This window comes from Schistocerca cancellata, chromosome 3, assembly GCF_023864275.1.
Source record: "Schistocerca cancellata isolate TAMUIC-IGC-003103 chromosome 3, iqSchCanc2.1, whole genome shotgun sequence".
Lineage (NCBI taxonomy): Eukaryota > Metazoa > Arthropoda > Insecta > Orthoptera > Acrididae > Schistocerca > Schistocerca cancellata.
The window spans coordinates 41860289-41880198 of NC_064628.1; the positions used below are offsets into that span (position 1 = coordinate 41860289).

A 19910-nucleotide genomic window follows, 5' to 3' on the forward strand; every position below is an offset into this window, starting at 1 on the left:
TTCCTGGCTTTTTCCTGGATGTCTCAGAGCATATACACCCTGAAGAAGCTGAGCAGCAGGTGCTCAATGTTCTTTCAGGAGGGACGCAGGAATTTCCAGATGAGTACGGACAGTGGATCCGATGGATTTGCACATAGCAGTGCAGTTAGCTGTAGTGTGTGGGGAGATCAATCTGTTGATTGGAATGCAGGGTAAATGGACAATGTTTGCATCTAATACAAAATGTTTCAGGTATGGATGGACAGGGCATATAGAGAGACAAGTGTTGCCAGCCTCAGGGTGATTTGAATAAAGTAAGAGGAGGTAATAATTCTTGAAGAAGAGGACCAGGGAAAGATAAGGTGTTAAATACCAGCGGGAACCATAGGTCCACCTGCAATCACTCACAGTAAGAGTGGATGCTATGAAATCATATCCAGAGGTGAACTGTGCGATAAGAGGGCTAATAGAAAAAAAGGGCTGCAGGATATTATTGGACACAGGGGTGCTTGTGTTGGCCTCTAGTAGTGATCTGGTGAAACGTAAGCAATGGGACTCGCCAAGGTATAGACTGCATAGAGTGGGAGGTTAAGATTTCCCACCATTAGGATCGGTAGACACAGACTTTTGCCTAATCTGAGCTTGTGCTCCATCTCCATATGACTCCATCAGGACATTGAACCCTATCCTCCCTTCTTTCTGTTGGTTTAACATTATAAATGATTTGTTTCTTTTTTGTCTTTTCTATTCACTGTAGCACTCAATTATAAATCACTAAAAGCAGAAATAATTTGAGTATACTCTTTTTTCAACAGACAGATTTGCAATACAGATTTTGTCTTCTTTCAGTGTTTATCAAGTTTATTCCAAAGTCCATTGTCCATTTCTACACTCAAGAAGTGACAATCTTCATAAAATTGCTTTTCAATGACTTACATGATTTTTTCCCATAGGTATAATAACATAAAAAACTGACACTATACTCTTTACAAAACAAGAACAAAAAATATAATTTCTAATGCTGAGCTATAGTTTGCTTTTTTACAAAAGTTAGTGATTGATTACTTTCTACATAAAAAATTAGACAGATCAGTCTTTGCTGCTGAATATAATATCAGTGATGTGTAATCTAACTTAAAACTAAAACAATTATGACACCTACTTGTGGCTCGTTGGCTAATTGGTAAATGTTACACCACAAATCTAGATGTTTGAGGCGAAATCCTCATTCACTCTTAGGTGTTTTCTGGCTACCTTTGCTTCTATAACCTCTGGTGATGGAACAGCATCTTTAAGTACTCCATCAAGCCACTTAGTTGTCACAGTAAATTGATTGTCCATTTTTTTCTTCAGTTCATACAAGTTTAAGATGGCTATGTTACCTTCAAGTTGATGAGAAATGAAGATGAAAAATACTGTTTTCAACTACCTATACCAATTAAGTCTCTCTCTCTCTCTCTCTCTCACACACACACACACACAAACACACACACATACACACACACACACACACACACACACACACACACACACACTGCGTTTCAGAGGGTATTGGAAATTTTTGTACTGCAGCAAGGTCAGGCAGACTTATTTCATCAGTCATCTAGCACCTAATAATCATTTACCAGTCAAAATTCATACTGGAAATTTTTGTACTGCAGAAAGGTCAGGCAAATTTCCTTCAATCCATCATGTAACAATCATTTACCAATCAAGGTTCATGCTTGCCTTGCTCCACTTATACACTCCACCTCTCTTCTTGAACATTTTTTCATCAAAACCTGAGAAGTTAAGTGCATCCTTTACACCAATGTCCAAAATGGAAGGTGATGGCTTTTTGTCTCCTCTTGTGCAATCTAGGAACCTCATCTAAGAAAAAAAGAAATTATAATTTATAAATAATTGTGATTAACTAAGTTACCTTAATTTTACAGTAACACACATTACATACAAATACTAAAATCATATTAATAATAAATTACCTTTTGGAATTGGGATGTAATTAGAATATTATTTGAAAATATTGTTATAAAATGTAACACAGTATAATTTGACATAAAGACTGTAATGCATTCTGAAATACTATTATGATGAGACACTCTGCAAAACACTGTAATTCATGATATGTGTAACTTTTGCAAATTTTAATTTTTAATTATAATTTTGTCAAAACAGCCATTTCAATAATGCAAAATATATTTTAATTATTGTAATGTTATTTAAGATGATGTGGCAGTGAACTAGTGATGTAGTTCTACAACATTTTTATGGAGTGTTCTGTACCAGGCAGCATAATGTTTGTAAAATATAATGTAAATTATTCAGGTTTGCCAATATATTGAAAAGTTAAAAAACAAAATTTATGTGCTATTGCGAAAGAGTCAGAAATAATGGATGGAACATTGTCATATACAACACAGCCAACTGCTGCTTCCACTCAAAACTGCTACGTTGACTCATGTAGCCACTAGCATGACAGTACTCCTCCACAATCTTCCTGTGTCCAAGAACAGAGGGACCATGACAATGAAAGTAAAACAAAATCTTTCTTCGAAAAAATTGTGTGTCAGTAAGGTAATAAAAATAACAAGACAGGTTGTGGAGAACAACTCCGGATGCCACCACTGTGACTCCAGATTCTTGACTCGCTGACAGGTGACAGTGGCACCACTCATAGGAGGTGCAGGTAGTGTGGGCCCATTTGCCTCTGCTGTGTCATGTGGCCGCAAATAGTTCATGATCAATTCATCTGCCAATTTAGTACTTAAGCCAGCACCTGGATCATCTCTGGCTGCCTCCTGGAGTTCGGTATCTCAGCTCATTACTGTGATTGTGTTTAGAGACTGTCATCTCACTGAGTGGTTCTTAAGATTTTGACACTTATCAGATTGTTTGTGATGTAGCGATTCTAAGCAAACAGTTATAAACTTTTACTTCAACTATCAGAAGAATTTAGTTTGACACAGAATTCAATTGATAAAACTATTTTTGTTTCTTGTGAATTTATGCTCCAACAGGAAGAAGAGTGCTTGTATATTATCATGAATATACCAGTTGTTCATTATGTTCCGGGGTGTTAGTTTTGCCATTCTGAACCTGGCACAGACCACTTCAATTGGTGACAAGGATTTTTGTGAATTTTATCTGTACTCTTGTACTGTGCCCCCAACAGATGGTGCTTTGATATGTTTTTCCCAATTAGACAGTGCTTTTACATGTTTTTTCCACATACATGGTGTGCATATGTCAGGAGTTCATTTCAGTATGTCCATAGCCTTTACAGACATGACCGCAAAAATGCAACAGGTGCAGGAACTAATGATGAAGAAGACTGCAGCCATAAGCATGTCACCTGAGGTGCCAACAAATTGTCTCACATTTATCCCATGGTGAAGGGCTTCCGAGCTTCACCACCACTGTTCCTGATGTTTAATGGGAAGACGGAACCACGGGCGAACTATGTTAGATACTTAGAACTACATTTAATTGCCCACACAACCTTAGATGTTACACAGCAGTGTGCTTTTTTGTTGCTCTACTGAGGGGCTGATGTCTATCACCTCCTATCACCTCCTGCATTCTCCACATGATTTAAATTATGAATATTTGAAAATGTGTTTGTTGGACTATTTTGGTTCAAAAGTTTATGTGCCAGCCACCAGGCACAGATTTTTTAGTTGTCTTAATCGAAACAGACATTCCTACTGGGCATGGATAGTACAATCGCAAGGGCTTTCCAGAAATCACCAATTTCAGTGTTCCAGTATCAAGTGCAAATAGTGATATGCTGAATCATTAGTTACTGGCATGATCCTTGTTCACTCTCCACATGAAGGGCTCCTGGAATGACCTGATTAGACTGAATGAACCATTGTTAGCTACATACCTCCCCCCCCCCTCCTCTTCCAGGATTTTGAGCAATACGTCAGGTCCTCAGTGATCCTACAACAACCACCATAGGCATTTTCCACCTGCCCAACATGTAAGGCCAAGGCTTGACCTGTACCACCAGACAATTCTTCCCCAAACGGGAAATCATAGGAAACCATCACAATCTTTTGTCACCCCATGAAGTGCTTGTTTTATCACTGCATCATTGCCAGCAATGCTATTTTCACCAGGCAAGGCAGAGGTTTGCCAGTCCTCACTAAAAATAAATGTGAATACTCATATGGACACACTGTACGCTGACGAGGTGGGCTATGTATGTGGCTTGCACGTCCTCTACATCCAGGCTGTGCTGCCCATCTCTGATAGGGTACTGATGTTAGAGATGGTCATCAACCATCCCTGTTTTCTTTCAAATAGATACTGGTTCCCCCACTGCTATCATTAACTGAGACTCAAATAGGTGCCTTTGTAACCACTAGAAGATACACAATTGGAGTGAAGGGCCAGTTCAGTGTCCACATTCAGTATCAACCAGCATACCTGTCAGCCAGCATCCTAGTTGTCGATATGATAGAGGCCCTAAAACCTTGGGTTTAGATCACTTTAATGTTCTAGGTTTGAAAGTCCATGACTCACTTAACTGCATCCAACCATTCATACATAGCATCTACCTTCAAGTCCATTTTACAACGTATGTCTCAGAGTTTTTTACAGTCCTTGGTGATGCATAAGTTTCTCAAGTCACAGAATGCACCTTTTGCATTTTGGGACAAGCTTTGCCTTGAGTTGCAAAAGCTGCAGTAGGAAGGAATCCTGGTCCAAGTAGCCAACGGCCAGTGGGCAACTCCTATTGTGACAGTCAAAAAATCAAATGGATTTTTCAGAATTTTTTTGTATTTTAAGTCTACTGTCAATGCATAGTTTGCCATCAACATCATTCCTATTCTGAAGGTTAAAGAGATCATGGAAAAACCTGCAAGTGACCTGCTGTTTGCAAAAATTTACCTTAGGGACACCTATCCACAACTATCATGGATGAAGCCTCAAAGTGTATCTTCATCATTATGATACCCTTTTGCCTTTTTCAATATAATTGTCTGCCCTTTGCATTGCCAGTGCACCAGGCATATTTCAAAGATATCCAGAACCCTAATAAAGGGAATTCCAGGCACAGCCAATTATCTGGACAGTATCTTCTTCACTGGCCAAAATGTGAAAGATCTTGCAACAAATTTGAAAGCCTTATTCAATGTGCTAAAACAAGTTAACTTGAATTTTTTCATACCACAAGTTGAGTAACTGGTACATGTTTCAAGCACTTCAAGGATGCACCTCACTCTTCACCATGGAGAGGCCAAGCAAAAACTGTCAGCTCCAAGGGATACCAAAATCAGTGTTGGGTCAACTGAACTACTACCAAAAATTCATAATTCAAGCAGCAACCATCACTGAACTGCTTCATCAGTTTCTTTGCAAAAATGTTAAATGTTGTTGGTAATCCACTTTTTGGGCTTTTTGGGACTTAAAACAAAACATTACTCTAGCTGATGTGCCTCAAGGCTTGTGACTCTAAGCAGCTGCTAATTGTTACGGCTGATACATCTGACTATGGCCTTGGGGCACTTCTTTCTTACAAAATCAACAGTGTGGAGCATGCAACTGCTTTTGTTTCAAAAATTCTGATGCTGGGACAGCACAGTTATGGTCAAATAGAAAAAAGAGCCCCTTTGTGCTTAAAATGGTTCATTTATTACTGCTACTATCTCCAACTAGCTGAATATCAGTGTACATTTTAGAACCCAGGAGTGAAACACCTCAAACAGCAAGACGGAAGGGTTGCCTGCAGAAGAGAACATGACACACAGTCATTGGCGAGCTACACACCACTGACTGACAAGTGAAAAAGGACACAGACAATGACAAGATCAAAGCAACCTAGTTAAATAACAAAGTGCAAAGTGGAAACATTTGCCTGAATGACATCAACAGGTCAAGAGCAAAGAAGAGAGACAGTCCAAGTCACAATAAGAAATAAAAACCAAGTTCCAAGTGAGGTTGTTATCTAATGGTCTATCGTTCAGTGAAGATAGTAACCGACAATATTAGCCATGACTGCAGAGCTGACTGACCATTCACTGGGTGGCCATATTTATATTGGCCATGAGGAACACTGCTGGTAAGCATATTCATGTGGCAAGACAAATGTCGCACTCATGCTGAGAGCACAGCGCTGAAGTGAGATTGTAACAGCCATTTTGGCCCATAACCTCCAGTGGTGATTCAGCTCCCGTAGAGCTGTATACCAGAACTATGAGTGTGGGCAGTAAGCCCCTTCTGCCATTGTTTAACACCCATAACATACCTATCAGGACTGCCCAGTACCTGCAAATGGTGGGCACTGTTCATTTCGAGGTATCACTGCAACATCCATTACCATTCCATAGTGCAGCATGCAGTGGGGACACATTGTCCCATATCTCTGCTGGGCAGTACCCTGACTTTGATCCTGCACCAGAGGTCAGCTTTCATAGAGACACAGACGGAAAGGCAGCTGTCACGTATTTCCCATCAAATGCTATGACTGTCGCCCGGAGGTGACTGGAGGATCTGGTGCTTCATGCCGCCATCCTGTTTGTGCAATATGGTTGGCCAGCAGATCACAACCTTATCAAGGACCCCAAGATCTAGGCATATTTGCACTGTCAGCATGAATTATCGATACTCAACAGTGCCCTATTACTGCATCGAGACAATGGACACATCAGAGTTATCATCTCGAATACACTCCAACACTGTGTATGGTCATTGCTCCACCAAGGTCATTGGGGGATGGTCATCACCAAACTGTTGGCTTGAAAACCTGTCTCCTGCAAAGGCAACAACAAAGGAATCAAACAGATGATCGTAATATGCCTGATGTGCCAGAGCAAGCAGGCGGTCCTGGCACGTTGGTATTTTCTATCAGGTTTGATTACTTTTGGAATGGAACTGTGTTCTCCTATGGCCAGAGGCCATTCCCTTTGGTGCCAAATTCATTCCGATTTTGCCAAGCCTTTTCTTCACTTATCTTGGTCAATATGGAAAGCAAATATCCTCTATGTCTCTCAGCTGTAATCAGCTTCCTCAGCAAAAAGCATACAAGCCTTATCACGCATTTTTTCCACTTGAGGATTACCAGGAACTGTTGTATCAGATAAGAAACCTCAATTCATATCATCAGAATTTCACCACATTTATGAAGAGAACAACATCATTTTGGTCAATATGACATTGCTCCATCCAGCTTCCAGTGGCTTGGTGGAAACCCACCTTTAAAACACAGGTGGTGAAGTTTCATTGTTTCACCACTCCACATCACAGGACCAGTCAACCCCAGCAAAAAAACTTGGCCTAATGCAATGGTCAAAACTCTTCATAATGCATCCCTCCACTCAAAAACCCCAACCCCAGTGTCCTCACCACCACCACTATACCCTTCAGGATGACATATGGGCACTGGTGTTCTCCAGGGGCCACCAGCATTGGGTGCTGACTCGCATCACATGCTTCCTAGGCAGGGCAATGGTTGAGATCCAACTGACAGATCACACATGCTGCCACAAGCACCTCAATCAAGTACATCCTTGAAAGGCCCTGGCTGAGGATTTCTTCTCAACTTCTGTTCCAGATCTGGTCCACGCAGCACTCACAAGCAACAACCACAGCTGCCGGCTTCCCCAATGTCAGGACCTGATGGCCATGCAACCCATGGACAGCAGTCTCTCAGCTGGCACCCCTTCAACAACTGATGCCTGCATTCCCATGGACACAACAGGAATCCACTGCCATGGACACTGATAGGAGTCCATCAGTTTCACCACTTTCTCAATACACTGGAAGCAGCAATGCCAGTTTCCGGGATGCCAAAATGTATCCCTATTTCTCCTTTGAGAGGAGGGGGTGGATGTTATGTTGGAGCATATAACCCACCAGCAAGACAGTCCTGTGCCATGAGTTGACTATGCCCGTGAAGGCAGGGACCACAACAGCACAATAAAACAAAACTGTATCCATCAGTACATTAACACAAGCTATGTTGTGGAGAACAACTCTGGAAGCCACCACTGCAACTCCGGGTGCTTGTCTCTCCAACAGATGCGGCATCACTCCTAGGAGGCACAGCTTGAGCAGACCTGGACACCCCTTAAGGTCCACAGCCCCCGGCCTCCAATACCTGTTCATACAAGGGCTGGTCGCCAAGTTCATGAGAAATTTCCATTTTTTTTTCTCGGAGCTACATTCTACAATGGGAGGGACTATGTGGGAGTAGATGTGTTTCAAGTCTGATGTATAGTCTTGGTGGGTACATTGCATCTCTGTTACTTGTGTACCAAACTTTCAGTCTTCTCTGGGGCATGTAAGCAAACAGTTTCTCTCTTTGTGGTATAATACACTTGTGCCAGCACTTTTCCCAATCTGGAAAGCATTTCTGGAACTCACTTTTCTTACGCTATTCAGCTCCGTAAGTGATTCTGTATTTATCCCATCAATGGTGACAATATGACTTCCTTTTACAGTTCTCTTCACCACTGGGTACAGAAAGAAGTCACAGGGTTTTGTTTTTTGCCAAAAAATCATGAACAAGCATTGAGGTCTTCTAATATTAGAAGAAGAAATACGCCGGGAAAACTTCAGAAGTCACAAGCATTGAGGTGTGAGCAGGAGCATTATTGTCATGCAATTTCTAAGAGTGGTTTTGCCACAATTCCAGGTATTTCTTTGATATTGCTTCATGCAAATGGCACGTAATTTCATCCATATTGACCCTACAACCATAAAGCAGGACGTGATGATGCACTGTCTCATTGTAATTGAAGAAAATAGTAAGAAGAACCTTCACATGTGATCGAACTTGACAAATTTTTTTCGGTCTTTGCTCTTCAGGCAGTTTCCATTGGGATGATTGGGCCTTGTTTTCAGTGTCATACCCATAGACCCATGTTCATCACTTGTTATAACTTTGTTTGGAAGTTCTGGATTGCTGTCAACTTTTTGCAGTAATTCCTAAATGAATCAATGTCATGTAGTTTTTGGTTGAAATTTAACCATTTTTGAATGAACTTGACTGCTACACTTTTCATGGGAAAAAAAATGCTTGGCATGAGGCAAAGGATTGCTGACATCATCAGCAACCTCTCTTATGGTGATTTGGTGATTTTTCAGCACAACTTTGTTTATTTCTTCCACAATGTCATCAGTAATTGACGTGCTAGGGCGCCCAAGGCAGTCATCATCTTTGACGTCTTCTCGACCCTCCTTGAAACGTTTACAGCATTTGTAAACTTCTGTCTTACTCATTGTAGATTTGTCAAAAGCTGCAGTCAACATTTGAATGTGGTGCTGCAATTTATTCCATATTTCAATCAAAATTTAATGCAAATTCTTTGATCCACCTTTTTTAAATGTAAAAATTTGCCATGTACTCAAAAACATGTCTAACCTTTTTGACTGTCAACAATAAAAAAAAATAAAATTCAAAACAGCTGAAAATGTAAACATTCATCAGGAACATGTGTACCAACAAGATATTTTTTTTTTTAAATTGGGTGTATAAAGCCTGTGAAACTAAAAAAAAAATCCTGTTAGGTTTTGATCACATTTTATATTTGCAAATTGCGAATAAATTTTGGTATGTTGTTTATTGTGGTAATGTAACTTTTTGATCACACCTTACATTTGCAAGTTGTGAATAAATTTTGGTATGTTGTTTATTGTGGTAACATACTCACATTATAAATGTCATATTGTATTCTAGCTAGTTTTCTCCTTCAAGAGCTGTGTTTATTTTCTCCATTTGTCATAAACTTAATCTATTCACAAGTTTGTTAAACGAATCTGTTAACGCCCTTTCCTGTAATCCTGCCAGGCATATCAATGAATGATGCCGTAATATTGGTACGCTTCACTACACCTACATCCCACAGGGTTGCTGCAAGCAGGGAACTACACAGGACTTCCATGAAGCAGGTCCTTGAGCCTACTAGCCAGTCAATTTAAGCCAGTCTCACTTTTGTGTGCAAGCAGCTGTAGAATTGATAATGACTGCACTATCCTGATTATTCTTCTTCAGACTGTGCGGGTTTCATCTGGGCCTGCTTGGGATCCGATTTTTGTGATGTCTACTTACTGGTGTTAACTTCTAATTTGGCAGACCGTGATATCTTTCAGCGAAGTGATTAATTCTGCCTTGCCTACAAGCAGTTTGGCCCACCATAGTTCAAATTGTTCTACTGCAAATTTTCATTTGAAGTCATCAGCAATTAACAAGATCAGTAACACTTATGAACTATGCGTAATTTATTTTGTGACTCAGAGTAATCAGCGAGTGTTAATAAATGGTGTTGGTGATCTAAATAGGGAACTAAAAAACTTTGACGAAAGAGATGTTTTAGACATTAAGTACAGAATACCTCCAGTGAAATAGGACATTTTATCTCAGGTTTCTCACTTAGAATACAAACCACTTTCTTGGGCAATGTAGGTTCAGTTGTCAAAGCTTACTTGTCACCCTAAATATTACACCAGAATAAATGCAGATCCATTATAAATGCTGTTCTCCTGTAGAAGATAAGTTAGTTGATGTTTCTATGCAGCCCAGAAATTGCCCTGACTGTTGTCAAGCAATTGAAAGATGCTGCAAGTGAGTGTCACGGCTGAACTACTGAGTCACATATCACAAATACCACAGGTACTGCAAGTTCTATCCTCTCCTATGGATACTGCCTCCTATCCAGGAAATATGGGACCTATCACTGGTGGTAGGTCTAGTGAGTCCTACATAAGGCGAGGGACAGACCAGGAAGAACTTGAGGTATTACACTGAACCCCCTTACCAGCAGGTTCAAGGTACTGTCTTCCAATGAAATTTAAACCAATCTTGTCCAACACAGTTTACTTGTAGAGAAGCTTGCAGTGCCCATTGCCAAAAGGATACAAACACTAAAAGGTAGGAGTTGGGAATAGCAGTCAGTGCGAGGAATGTCCACATTATTTTCATATGACATGTTGTAATACAACCTACCTGAGGAATGTTGGTGGTCTTCCCTGGAGACATAGTGATTATCACTACCGGTACACAATGCTGGAAAAAGCTGTTTATCTTGAAACTTTGGGCTGATCTGACAATAGTGCAACATGAATTAGCATTTTTGTGACCTGCAGTCTGCAGTAGTAAGACTGACAGCATCAGTGTAGTTGTCTTGAATAGCTTCAAAGCTTTGAGGAATGAGGACAAAAGCATTCAGACAACCCAAGAAGTTCCAATGCAGTCTTCCAGTACAGGGCATATGACACAAGCTAAATGCAAGAATGACAGTTTTAAGATGACCAAGAAGGTAAGGTGGTAAGACCACTAGAAGTAACCAGGGGACTTGAATGTCAGATATGGTTCAAAAGTCTGTGGGAAATGACCATCAAGTAACTAGTATTTTCAGGCCAAGCAATATCATCTGTGAATTATGCTCTTTCGTGAAGGATCTTAGAAAAACAGATCATATAATTACATGGGCATTGCAGGTAAACAGTTTGGACCATAACGCCAACTATACAATTAACAATAATTTCAGGCATGCCAGTGCGAAGATTGTATCACTCTTTGAGTGGTGTGATAGGCCTATGATGAAGAATTCTGGGGAACATGTTAATGTAGAGATTGAAAAATTGCTCAGAGGAATTATATTCACACATGGGTGTGACTGATGCATTTCCCCTCACTCAGATATATTATACACAACTTGATTGCTTCTGCTAAGAGATTACTCATACAGCTAATAGTAAAGTCTGACTAAAGCTGTATCCATCATATCCCAGTGATTTTCAATGTGTACCCCAGACAAAGCTTCAAACAGGAATAAGGGGGGAGCAGGGGAGGGGGGAGGGGGGGGGGGGGTGCACTACTGAGGGATGAACAGTGGTTCCACTGGCTACATATATAAAATTTTTCTTTTCACTATGTGTGTAACACATACACTATAATCATGTAAAATGATTACTTTCTTATTTATGTCTTATTCATGAAACATAGTTCACCAAATACCCTCATAATATTTAATTGCAAAGGAATAATTAGTCTCCCTAAAAATAATTTATTTGAAGAATTATTAAACATATTAGATTCCTACAAAATGCATGGAGTTAAAATTTCCAGTAAATAAATAACTAATGGTTTGCAAAACAACATACAGCAGTCAAAGCCCTTCAGTTACACCTTTTGGCCAGCATTTAATGTTTTCCAAAATCCTACTATTTAAAAAGATATTTATAATTTCTGCCCCCCCCCCCCCATAATATAGTTTTGCTATTTTGGCTTTTAAGACTTTAAATCCCAAGAAATGATGTAACAATTTTGTTGCCCCAAGCTTTTTGAACTGAAAAACACATTCGTTGAAGAGACTAACATTTTAATTAAAAAAAAAAACTGGGGAACTTACGAATCTATGAAAGTTGCATGAAAATTGGCAAATCCTGGAAGAGTAGCTAACTTTATTGTTTTTTTCATTACTCCATCATATAGAGAAATCAAATTATTACTTCCAGAATGAGATTTTCACTCTGCAGTGGAGTGTGCGCTGATATGAAACTTCCTGGCAGATTAAAACTGTGTGCCCGACCGAGACTCGAACTCGGGACCTTTGCCTTTCGCGGGCAAGTGCTCTACCGCGAGCACTTGCCCGCGAAAGGCAAAGGTCCCGAGTTCGAGTCTCGGTCGGGCACACAGTTTTAATCTGCCAGGAAGTTTCAAATTATTACTTGTTCATTGCAACTACTTTCAGCTTTATTCTTATTATAAACTAAATTGTAATAAAAATTTTTAATAATTTTTCCTATGCAAATCTATAAGTAATTGTGAGAATACATTACTCAGTCAGCTTCCGATAATCAAAGGATCCATTACTCAGTCAGTTTCCGATAATCAAAGTGTGAAGACCTATGTCAGTGTCCATAGTTTGCCACTAGTAGGTTAACATCTCTATATCAGTGCAAATGTCTTTGTGAAGTTCTCTGAGTCTTCATTAACTTAGTCAATACTGTGTTGTCACTGTCTTATATTTGTGTCTCTAAAGTTAGAACTCAGATGTGAAGGAAAACTATCACATCCTTGACGGCAAAAGAATTAATGTCAAATACATTACCCAAAAGTGATATCATCAGCAGTGTCGAGCAAACCATTCGAGGGTTTCCCTCTAATACGGTGGAAGAGGTGAAAAGAGAGACAAGCAGGGCCCTTGATGAAGCAAAAATGCCTCAGTCAAAATGAATGTTGAATATATTTGAACGATCACAAGCCTATTGAATATGTGCAAGAAACTATTGTGGAAGTAATCATTCAACAGATGGTTTGAGTTTTGGGTATTCCCTTTGGTTGACACACTGGATCACATTTAGGATTGACTTATATTAAAGGTGGGCATAAATTTATAAAACAATCCCTCTGTTGACCACCATATCTGCTTGCAGATATAACCGATAACATACAAGAAAAGTCAAGCTCATTATTACACACTGTTATGGAACTAAACATTCAACAGGTGCTTTGAGTGTTGCATGTTCCTGTTGAATGCCAAAGTAGATCGCTGATCAGTTAGTCTCTGATACTACTCATGAACTGTGTGCTTATCAATGCTATGTAATTATTTGGCAATTGTAGTTAAATTGTGTTTTTACCCACCAACTCTGAGTTCATATTATTTACTGTGATTAACTTACCCACAAACTGGAGACCCCAAGAAGAAAGATGAACACAAGAGATGTAGATGTAGACAAGATATTGAAATTTTATTTAGAATTGAGAGCAGAAGAATATTTTATTTTGTTCACGAGTTATTGGGTTTTATATCCAACGGACAATCATGTGTGATGTGCCCATTCACGTACTTGTGTGTCGCAAATTATCTGGTCATAAAAATCGTCAAATCGCATAAACAATTCCATGCAAATGGTAGCATGCAAAGAGGCACATATGTTGATGATAAATACTCAAAACTCTTTTATTCATTGAGGTATGGAAGTAACTTGACTGCAGCAGTGAGAGACTAGGACACATTCAGACATCCACAGTACTGTAGGAAAATCCAAGCAACACACATATACATGTCCACAAAATTTGGGGAATGGTATAGTAGGTATAGTAGGACATGCAGCAACGAAAGGGTTAGTCAAACACAGCAATGGGGAATGCTTTGTCTTCTCACTAGATTCTTCTGTCCCTTCACCACGGGTGTGGGCTATGCTTCATACCATCCGAGGTTGCCAATGAGTCCTCCAAGCTGGCCCTTGCCCTTCCAGATGGTCTTTGTATGGATCCATCGGTCCTGTGGAATACCTTGAGGCCCATTTCATGACAACAATACCATCAGCTTCCTGTCTAGACACCTTCTTCCTTCAAAAACAGTGGGCTGATGCTTCCCACTTATGTTCTGCCCCTTTCAGGTGAAATACTACAATAAACCTTTTACTGAATGGGAACTTCTTCTGGCCCTCTCCTCTTCCCATGATTCAGCCCCTGGACCTGATTCCATCCAAGCAATCAACACCTTGATTCTCCACAACAATACCTCCTCCATTTGTTTAACCATATTTGGCTGCAAGGCATTTTCCCCTCTCATTGGAGGGACAGTATTCTGTTTCCTAGCCTTGTGCCTGTTGAGTATCCAATATCCCTCAGTAGTTACCAACCAATTGGTCTGACCAACATCCCCTGCATGTTATTTGAATGGACGGAGGCCCGTCAGCTCAGTTGCTCTCCTTGACTCTCAGAACCTTTTGTCTCCTAATCAGTGTAGTTTTCAAAAGGCATGGTATCTGATTGATCATCTACTTTGATTGGAAATTGCAAGTTCAGCAGCCCTTTCTCAGCGCTGCCACCTTGTTGCAGTTTCTTCAATCTTCGTTACACGTAAGACATGGCTTGGTGCCATCACATCTTACTTACTCTCCATGTGTGGGGTCTTCAGGGGCACCTCCTGATTTTTATTTGTCATTTACTGTCCCATTGGCAGTTCCAAGTTTGGGTTCGCAACTTTCTTACATCTTAGAAGATCCAAGAGAATGGCATCCCACAGGGCTCCACATTAAATGTCCTTTTCTTTCTCATGGCTATTAATGGACGCATGGCCTCAATCAGACCACTGGTCACCCTTGCTCTGTATGTGGATGTTTTAATTATCTGGGCTAGTTCCCACTCAGTGGCCTGTGTGGAGTGACAGCTGCAGGATGCTTCCACATGGACACTCTCACACGGTTTTCAGTTTTCCCCCCTCCCTTGAATCGCAGGTGGTCCCTTTCTGTCACTGTACTATGGTCCATCCTGATCCAGAGCTCTACCTAAACGCTCAGCTCCTGATTTTGGTCAACCAGTTCTATTTCTTGGATCATCTTTTTGACAACAAACTCAGTATCCTTAGCTTCCTTGTGCACACCTCTTGGGACACGGATCTTTCAACTCTTCTCTGTCTTTATCAGGCCTTAGTTCTGTCTCATCTGGACTACAGTTGTCAAATTTAGGACTCAGCTGCCCCTTCCATGCTGCTCCTCTTGGACCTGGTCCACTATCATGGTATACATTTGGCCACAGGTGCCTCTTGCACTAGCCCTCTCAATAGTCTTCTGGTTGATCCTGGTGTACCCCCCTCTCTTTTTGGTTCAGCGGTCCCAGCTACCATTTCCTATGCCATCACTATCCGCTCTTTCCTGACTCACCCTTCCCGTTCTACAGAACTTCACCTACCCACTGCCTGCCCTCATGTGGGTTACTGGTTGGGTTCCATCTAACTTCTCTCCACTGTCCATTTTCGCTCTTTGACCTGTTCCCCACATTCTCCCCCAAACGCCTCGTCTAATAAAGTTCATGTGATCAAGGGGACTCCCACAACATGGCGTTCTTCCCTCCAACTCTCCTGGCAGGAGTTTACTACCCTCTGCTGTGTTCATATCAGCAATATCAAGTTGATCTATGGCTTTTTTTACTCTCTGTATGTAATGATCGCCTGCCCCCCCCCCCCCCCCCCCCCCCCCCCTTGTAGTTGTGGGCCCCCCCTCACAGTGATCCATATTTTGCTGGCCTGCCCTCACCTTTTGGCCCTCACTCTACATATGTCCTCTCACCTTTCTTGTCCCGGGTGCTAGCAATAACCCTCACATGGTTACATCCGTCCTTAGTTTTCTTTGTGAAAGAAAACACATTTAAGGACCCGAGTTCCCTTCCAGAATCAGTCTCCCAGTTAGCACTGAGTTTGTTTGGGAGGCCTTCAGCCTTGCCTCCAAACTGGTCAAGCTTCCCCTCCCCCCTCCTTTTCTTATATTTTGTCTGGTCTTTTAAACTGTTTATTTCCCCATTTTCTTGGGTCGACTTCCCTTGATATTGGCCCCATTGTGTCACTATCATGGTATGGTGTGGGGGTTGGGATCGGTTGCTGGAGGCGCTGGTGCCCCATTGTGTGTAGCAACTTCGGGGCACCCCCTACTCTCACCTTCCCCCACCTATCCCCCTCCCCCACTCCACTCTTGTTCTTCATTCTTCCTGTCACCCCAACATTCCTTTTGCCTCTTTGTTTGCCATTGACTGGACTGTGCTGTCTGTGTTGTTCCTCGCATAGTTTCTGTCACTTTAGACCATGGGACCAATGACCTCACTGTTTGGTGTCCTCCCTCCCCCAACCAACCAACTCTTGTTTAGAAAAGTAGTTCACTAAGCACTTGATCAATATTTACCCATTAGAACAATTCATGATTGGAGGAACCCTCCACGGTATGCAGATATACAGTCTCTGCAAAGAAATTTCTAAAGAAACAGTGACTACTGAACAACAGTTGGAAAACAAAGCATAGGGCTATAGAAAGAAAGATGCTAAATGGAATGAATTTGGTAGTCTAAAGGGCAACAAGTGAAGGGCAATACTGACTACCATAGCAGAATCTTGTTGATAGATCTCTCACAAAAGGCAAACAAATTCTAAAATATGTTAGGCTGTCAGAGGTACCAAAATCAGCGCCAAGACACTCATGGACAGAAACAAATTATCAAAATGTTAGATATTGGCATATTGCTCCAGCTTAGTTCTCACACCCTGAAAAGGTGAGCGGTGTAGATATTAATGTCGGTCACATTGAGGAACAAGTGAAAACATTAAATCTGGCAGATTCTATACGGAATTTGCAGCTAAGTTAGCCCCTCTCTTAACCATAGTATATTGTAGAGCCCTTGAATCAGAAAAATGTGTCTAGTGATTGGAAAATAGTACAGTGTCACACCTGTCTGCAAGAAATGATGCTGCTGTTAGCCATAGAACTACTATCCAGTATCATTTACATCTAAATGTTTTAGAATGTTATAATACATTATGGGTTCAAATGTAATGAGAGTGACCTCTTATTAGTCATATGGAATCCCACTCATGCTTTTCTCACATGATGCTCTGCAGCCATGGATCAAGGATATCAGGTTAATGCTGCACTTTGTGGCTTCTAGAAAGAATTAGACTCACTGCCACACAGAGTTATTAAGGAAACTTATTATTATATGTGTATGAAATGAAATTTGTGACTGAATTGAGGATTTCTTGGTAAGACGAATACAGCATGTTATTTTTAATGTAGCATCATCGACAAATGTAGAAGTAACTTTGGGCATGCCACAAGAAAGTATGTTCAGTATCCTGGCTGATCCTGTTGTGTGTGAATGGCATGGCAGACAATTTTACTAATAACCTCAGACCTTTTGCATATGATGCAGTTATCTGTCTATAGTGAAACACTATATGAAATAAACTGGTATGACTTTCCGGTCATATCTTGATAAGATTTCAAAGTGGTAAGATTGACAACTTACTTTATGTGCTCAGATGTGTAAACTTGTGCACTTAACAAAATGCTAAAACATAGTATTGTCTGACTATAATTTAATGAGTCACAGTTCACTTTCTAATTAATCAACTCATACAAATAAATTGGAATAACAATTTGTGGGGATATAATGGAATGATCACATAGAATCAATCATAGGTGAAGCAGTTGACAGACTTTGGATCACTAATAGCACACTGAGAAAATCATATCAGTTTACAGAGGAGATTCCTTACAAAACAATATTGCTCAAGTATGTGGGATCCATACCAAAGGGAACTAATGGAAAATATTTGAAGTATACAAAGAAGCACAGCATCAATGGTCACAAATTTGTTTTGATTTAGAGATAAGTGTCAAGGAAATGTTGAAAAGCCTGAACTGGCAGAACCTTGAAGGTAGACACAGCCTACTTACAAAGTTTCAAGGACCAGTTTACATGAGGAATCTAGGAATGTCTTGCTCCTTCCTATGTATAATTTGGTTATGGATCATGTACACAAGACTAGATTAATTGCAGTGTGTGCGGAGATATTTCTGCAGTCACTCTTCCCAAACTCCAAATATGAATGAAACAGGAAGAATATATAATATGTGGTACAACAGGAAGTACCCTCTGCCACAAACTTCACAGTGGTTTCAGAATTCTGATGCCGATGCAGATATCTCGTGCAAAGTAAGTGAAAAATTGTTAAACAGAAAACAAGCAAGAGTTTTGTATAAATACTTCATTCATGAAACAGGTAACTCAATGAACTTCACTAAATATTTTTAATGGAGTTAGAAAGTGCAACGAGTGACTGAAAATTAGGGCTTATACATCCGTAATTTGTCACACTCTCTGTGATTGTGGCAAGCCTTACTCTAGTCACAAACAGTTGTTGTTGTTGTTGTTGTTGTTGTGGTCTTCAGTCCTGAGACTGGTTTGATGCAGCTCTCCATGCTACTCTATCCTGTGCAACCTTCTTCATCTCCCAGTACTTATTGCAACCTACATCCTTATGAATCTGCTTAAAGTATTCATCTCTTGGTCTCCCTCTACAATTTTTACCCTCCACACTGCCCTCCAATGCTAAATTTGTGATCCCTTGATGCCTCAGAACATATCCTACCAACCGGTCCCTTCTTCTTGTCAAGTTGTGCCACAAACTACTCCTCTCCCCAATTCTATTCAATACCTCCTCATTAGTTACGTGATCTACCCATCTAATCTTCAGCATTCTGTAGCATCACATTTTGAAAGCTTCTATTCTCTTCTTGTCCAAACTATTTATCGTCTACATTTCACTTCCATACATGGCCACCCTCCATACAAATACTTTCAGAAATGACTTCCTGACACTTAAATCTATACCCGATGTTAACAAATTTCTCTTCTTCAGAAACGCCTCCCTTGCCATTGTCAGTCTACATTTGATATCCTCTCTACTTTGACCATCATCAGTTATTTTGCTCCCCAAATAACAAAACTCCTTTACTAATTTAAGTGTCTGATTTCCTAATCTATTTCCCTCAGCATCACCCGACTTAATTCGACTACATTCCATTATCCTCGTTTTGCTTTTGTTGATGTTTATCTTATATCCTCCTTTCAAGACACTGTCCATTCCATTCAACTGCTCTTCCAAGTCCTTTGCTGTCTCTGACAAAATTACAATGTCATCGGCGAACCTCAAAGTTTTTATTTCTTCTCCATGGATTTTAATACCTACTCCAAACTTTTCTTTTGTTTCCTTTACTGCTTCCTCAATATACAGATTGAATAACATCGGGGAGAGGCTACAACCCTGTCACAATCCTTTCCCAACCTCTGCTTCCCTTTCATGCACCCCGACTCTTATAACTGCCATCTGGTTTCTGTATAAATCGTAAATAGCCTTTCACTCCCTGTATTTTACCCCTGCCACCATCAGAATTTAAAAGAGAGTATTCCAGTCAACATTGTCAAAAGGTTTCTCTAAGTCTACAAATGCTAGAAACATAGGTTTGCGTTCCCTTAATATTTCTTCGAAGATAAGTTGTAAGGTCAGTATTGCCTCACGTGTTCCAACATTTCTACAGAATCCAAACTGATCTTCCCTGAGGTCGGCTTCTACCACTTTTTCCATTCACCTGTAAAGAACTCATGTTAGTATTTTGCAGCTGTGACTTATTAATCTGAT

General features: G+C 40.4%; 1 protein-coding gene across 3 annotated transcripts in view; it reads right to left on the reverse strand.

Annotated features, from left to right (window-relative positions):
* Positions 1–867: 867 nt before the first annotated feature.
* LOC126176878 (radical S-adenosyl methionine domain-containing protein 2-like) overlaps positions 868–19910 on the reverse strand; it is a 95477-nt gene continuing 76434 nt past the window's right edge. For 2 of the 3 annotated variants that reach the window (XM_049924078.1, XM_049924077.1), the window contains exon 6: positions 868–1848. In XM_049924078.1, the coding sequence (XP_049780035.1) occupies positions 1684–1848 (165 nt within the window). In that variant the 3' untranslated portion in view covers positions 868–1683. The remainder of the gene's footprint in view (positions 1849–19910) is intronic. The other variant, XM_049924075.1, reaches the window with a different exon arrangement.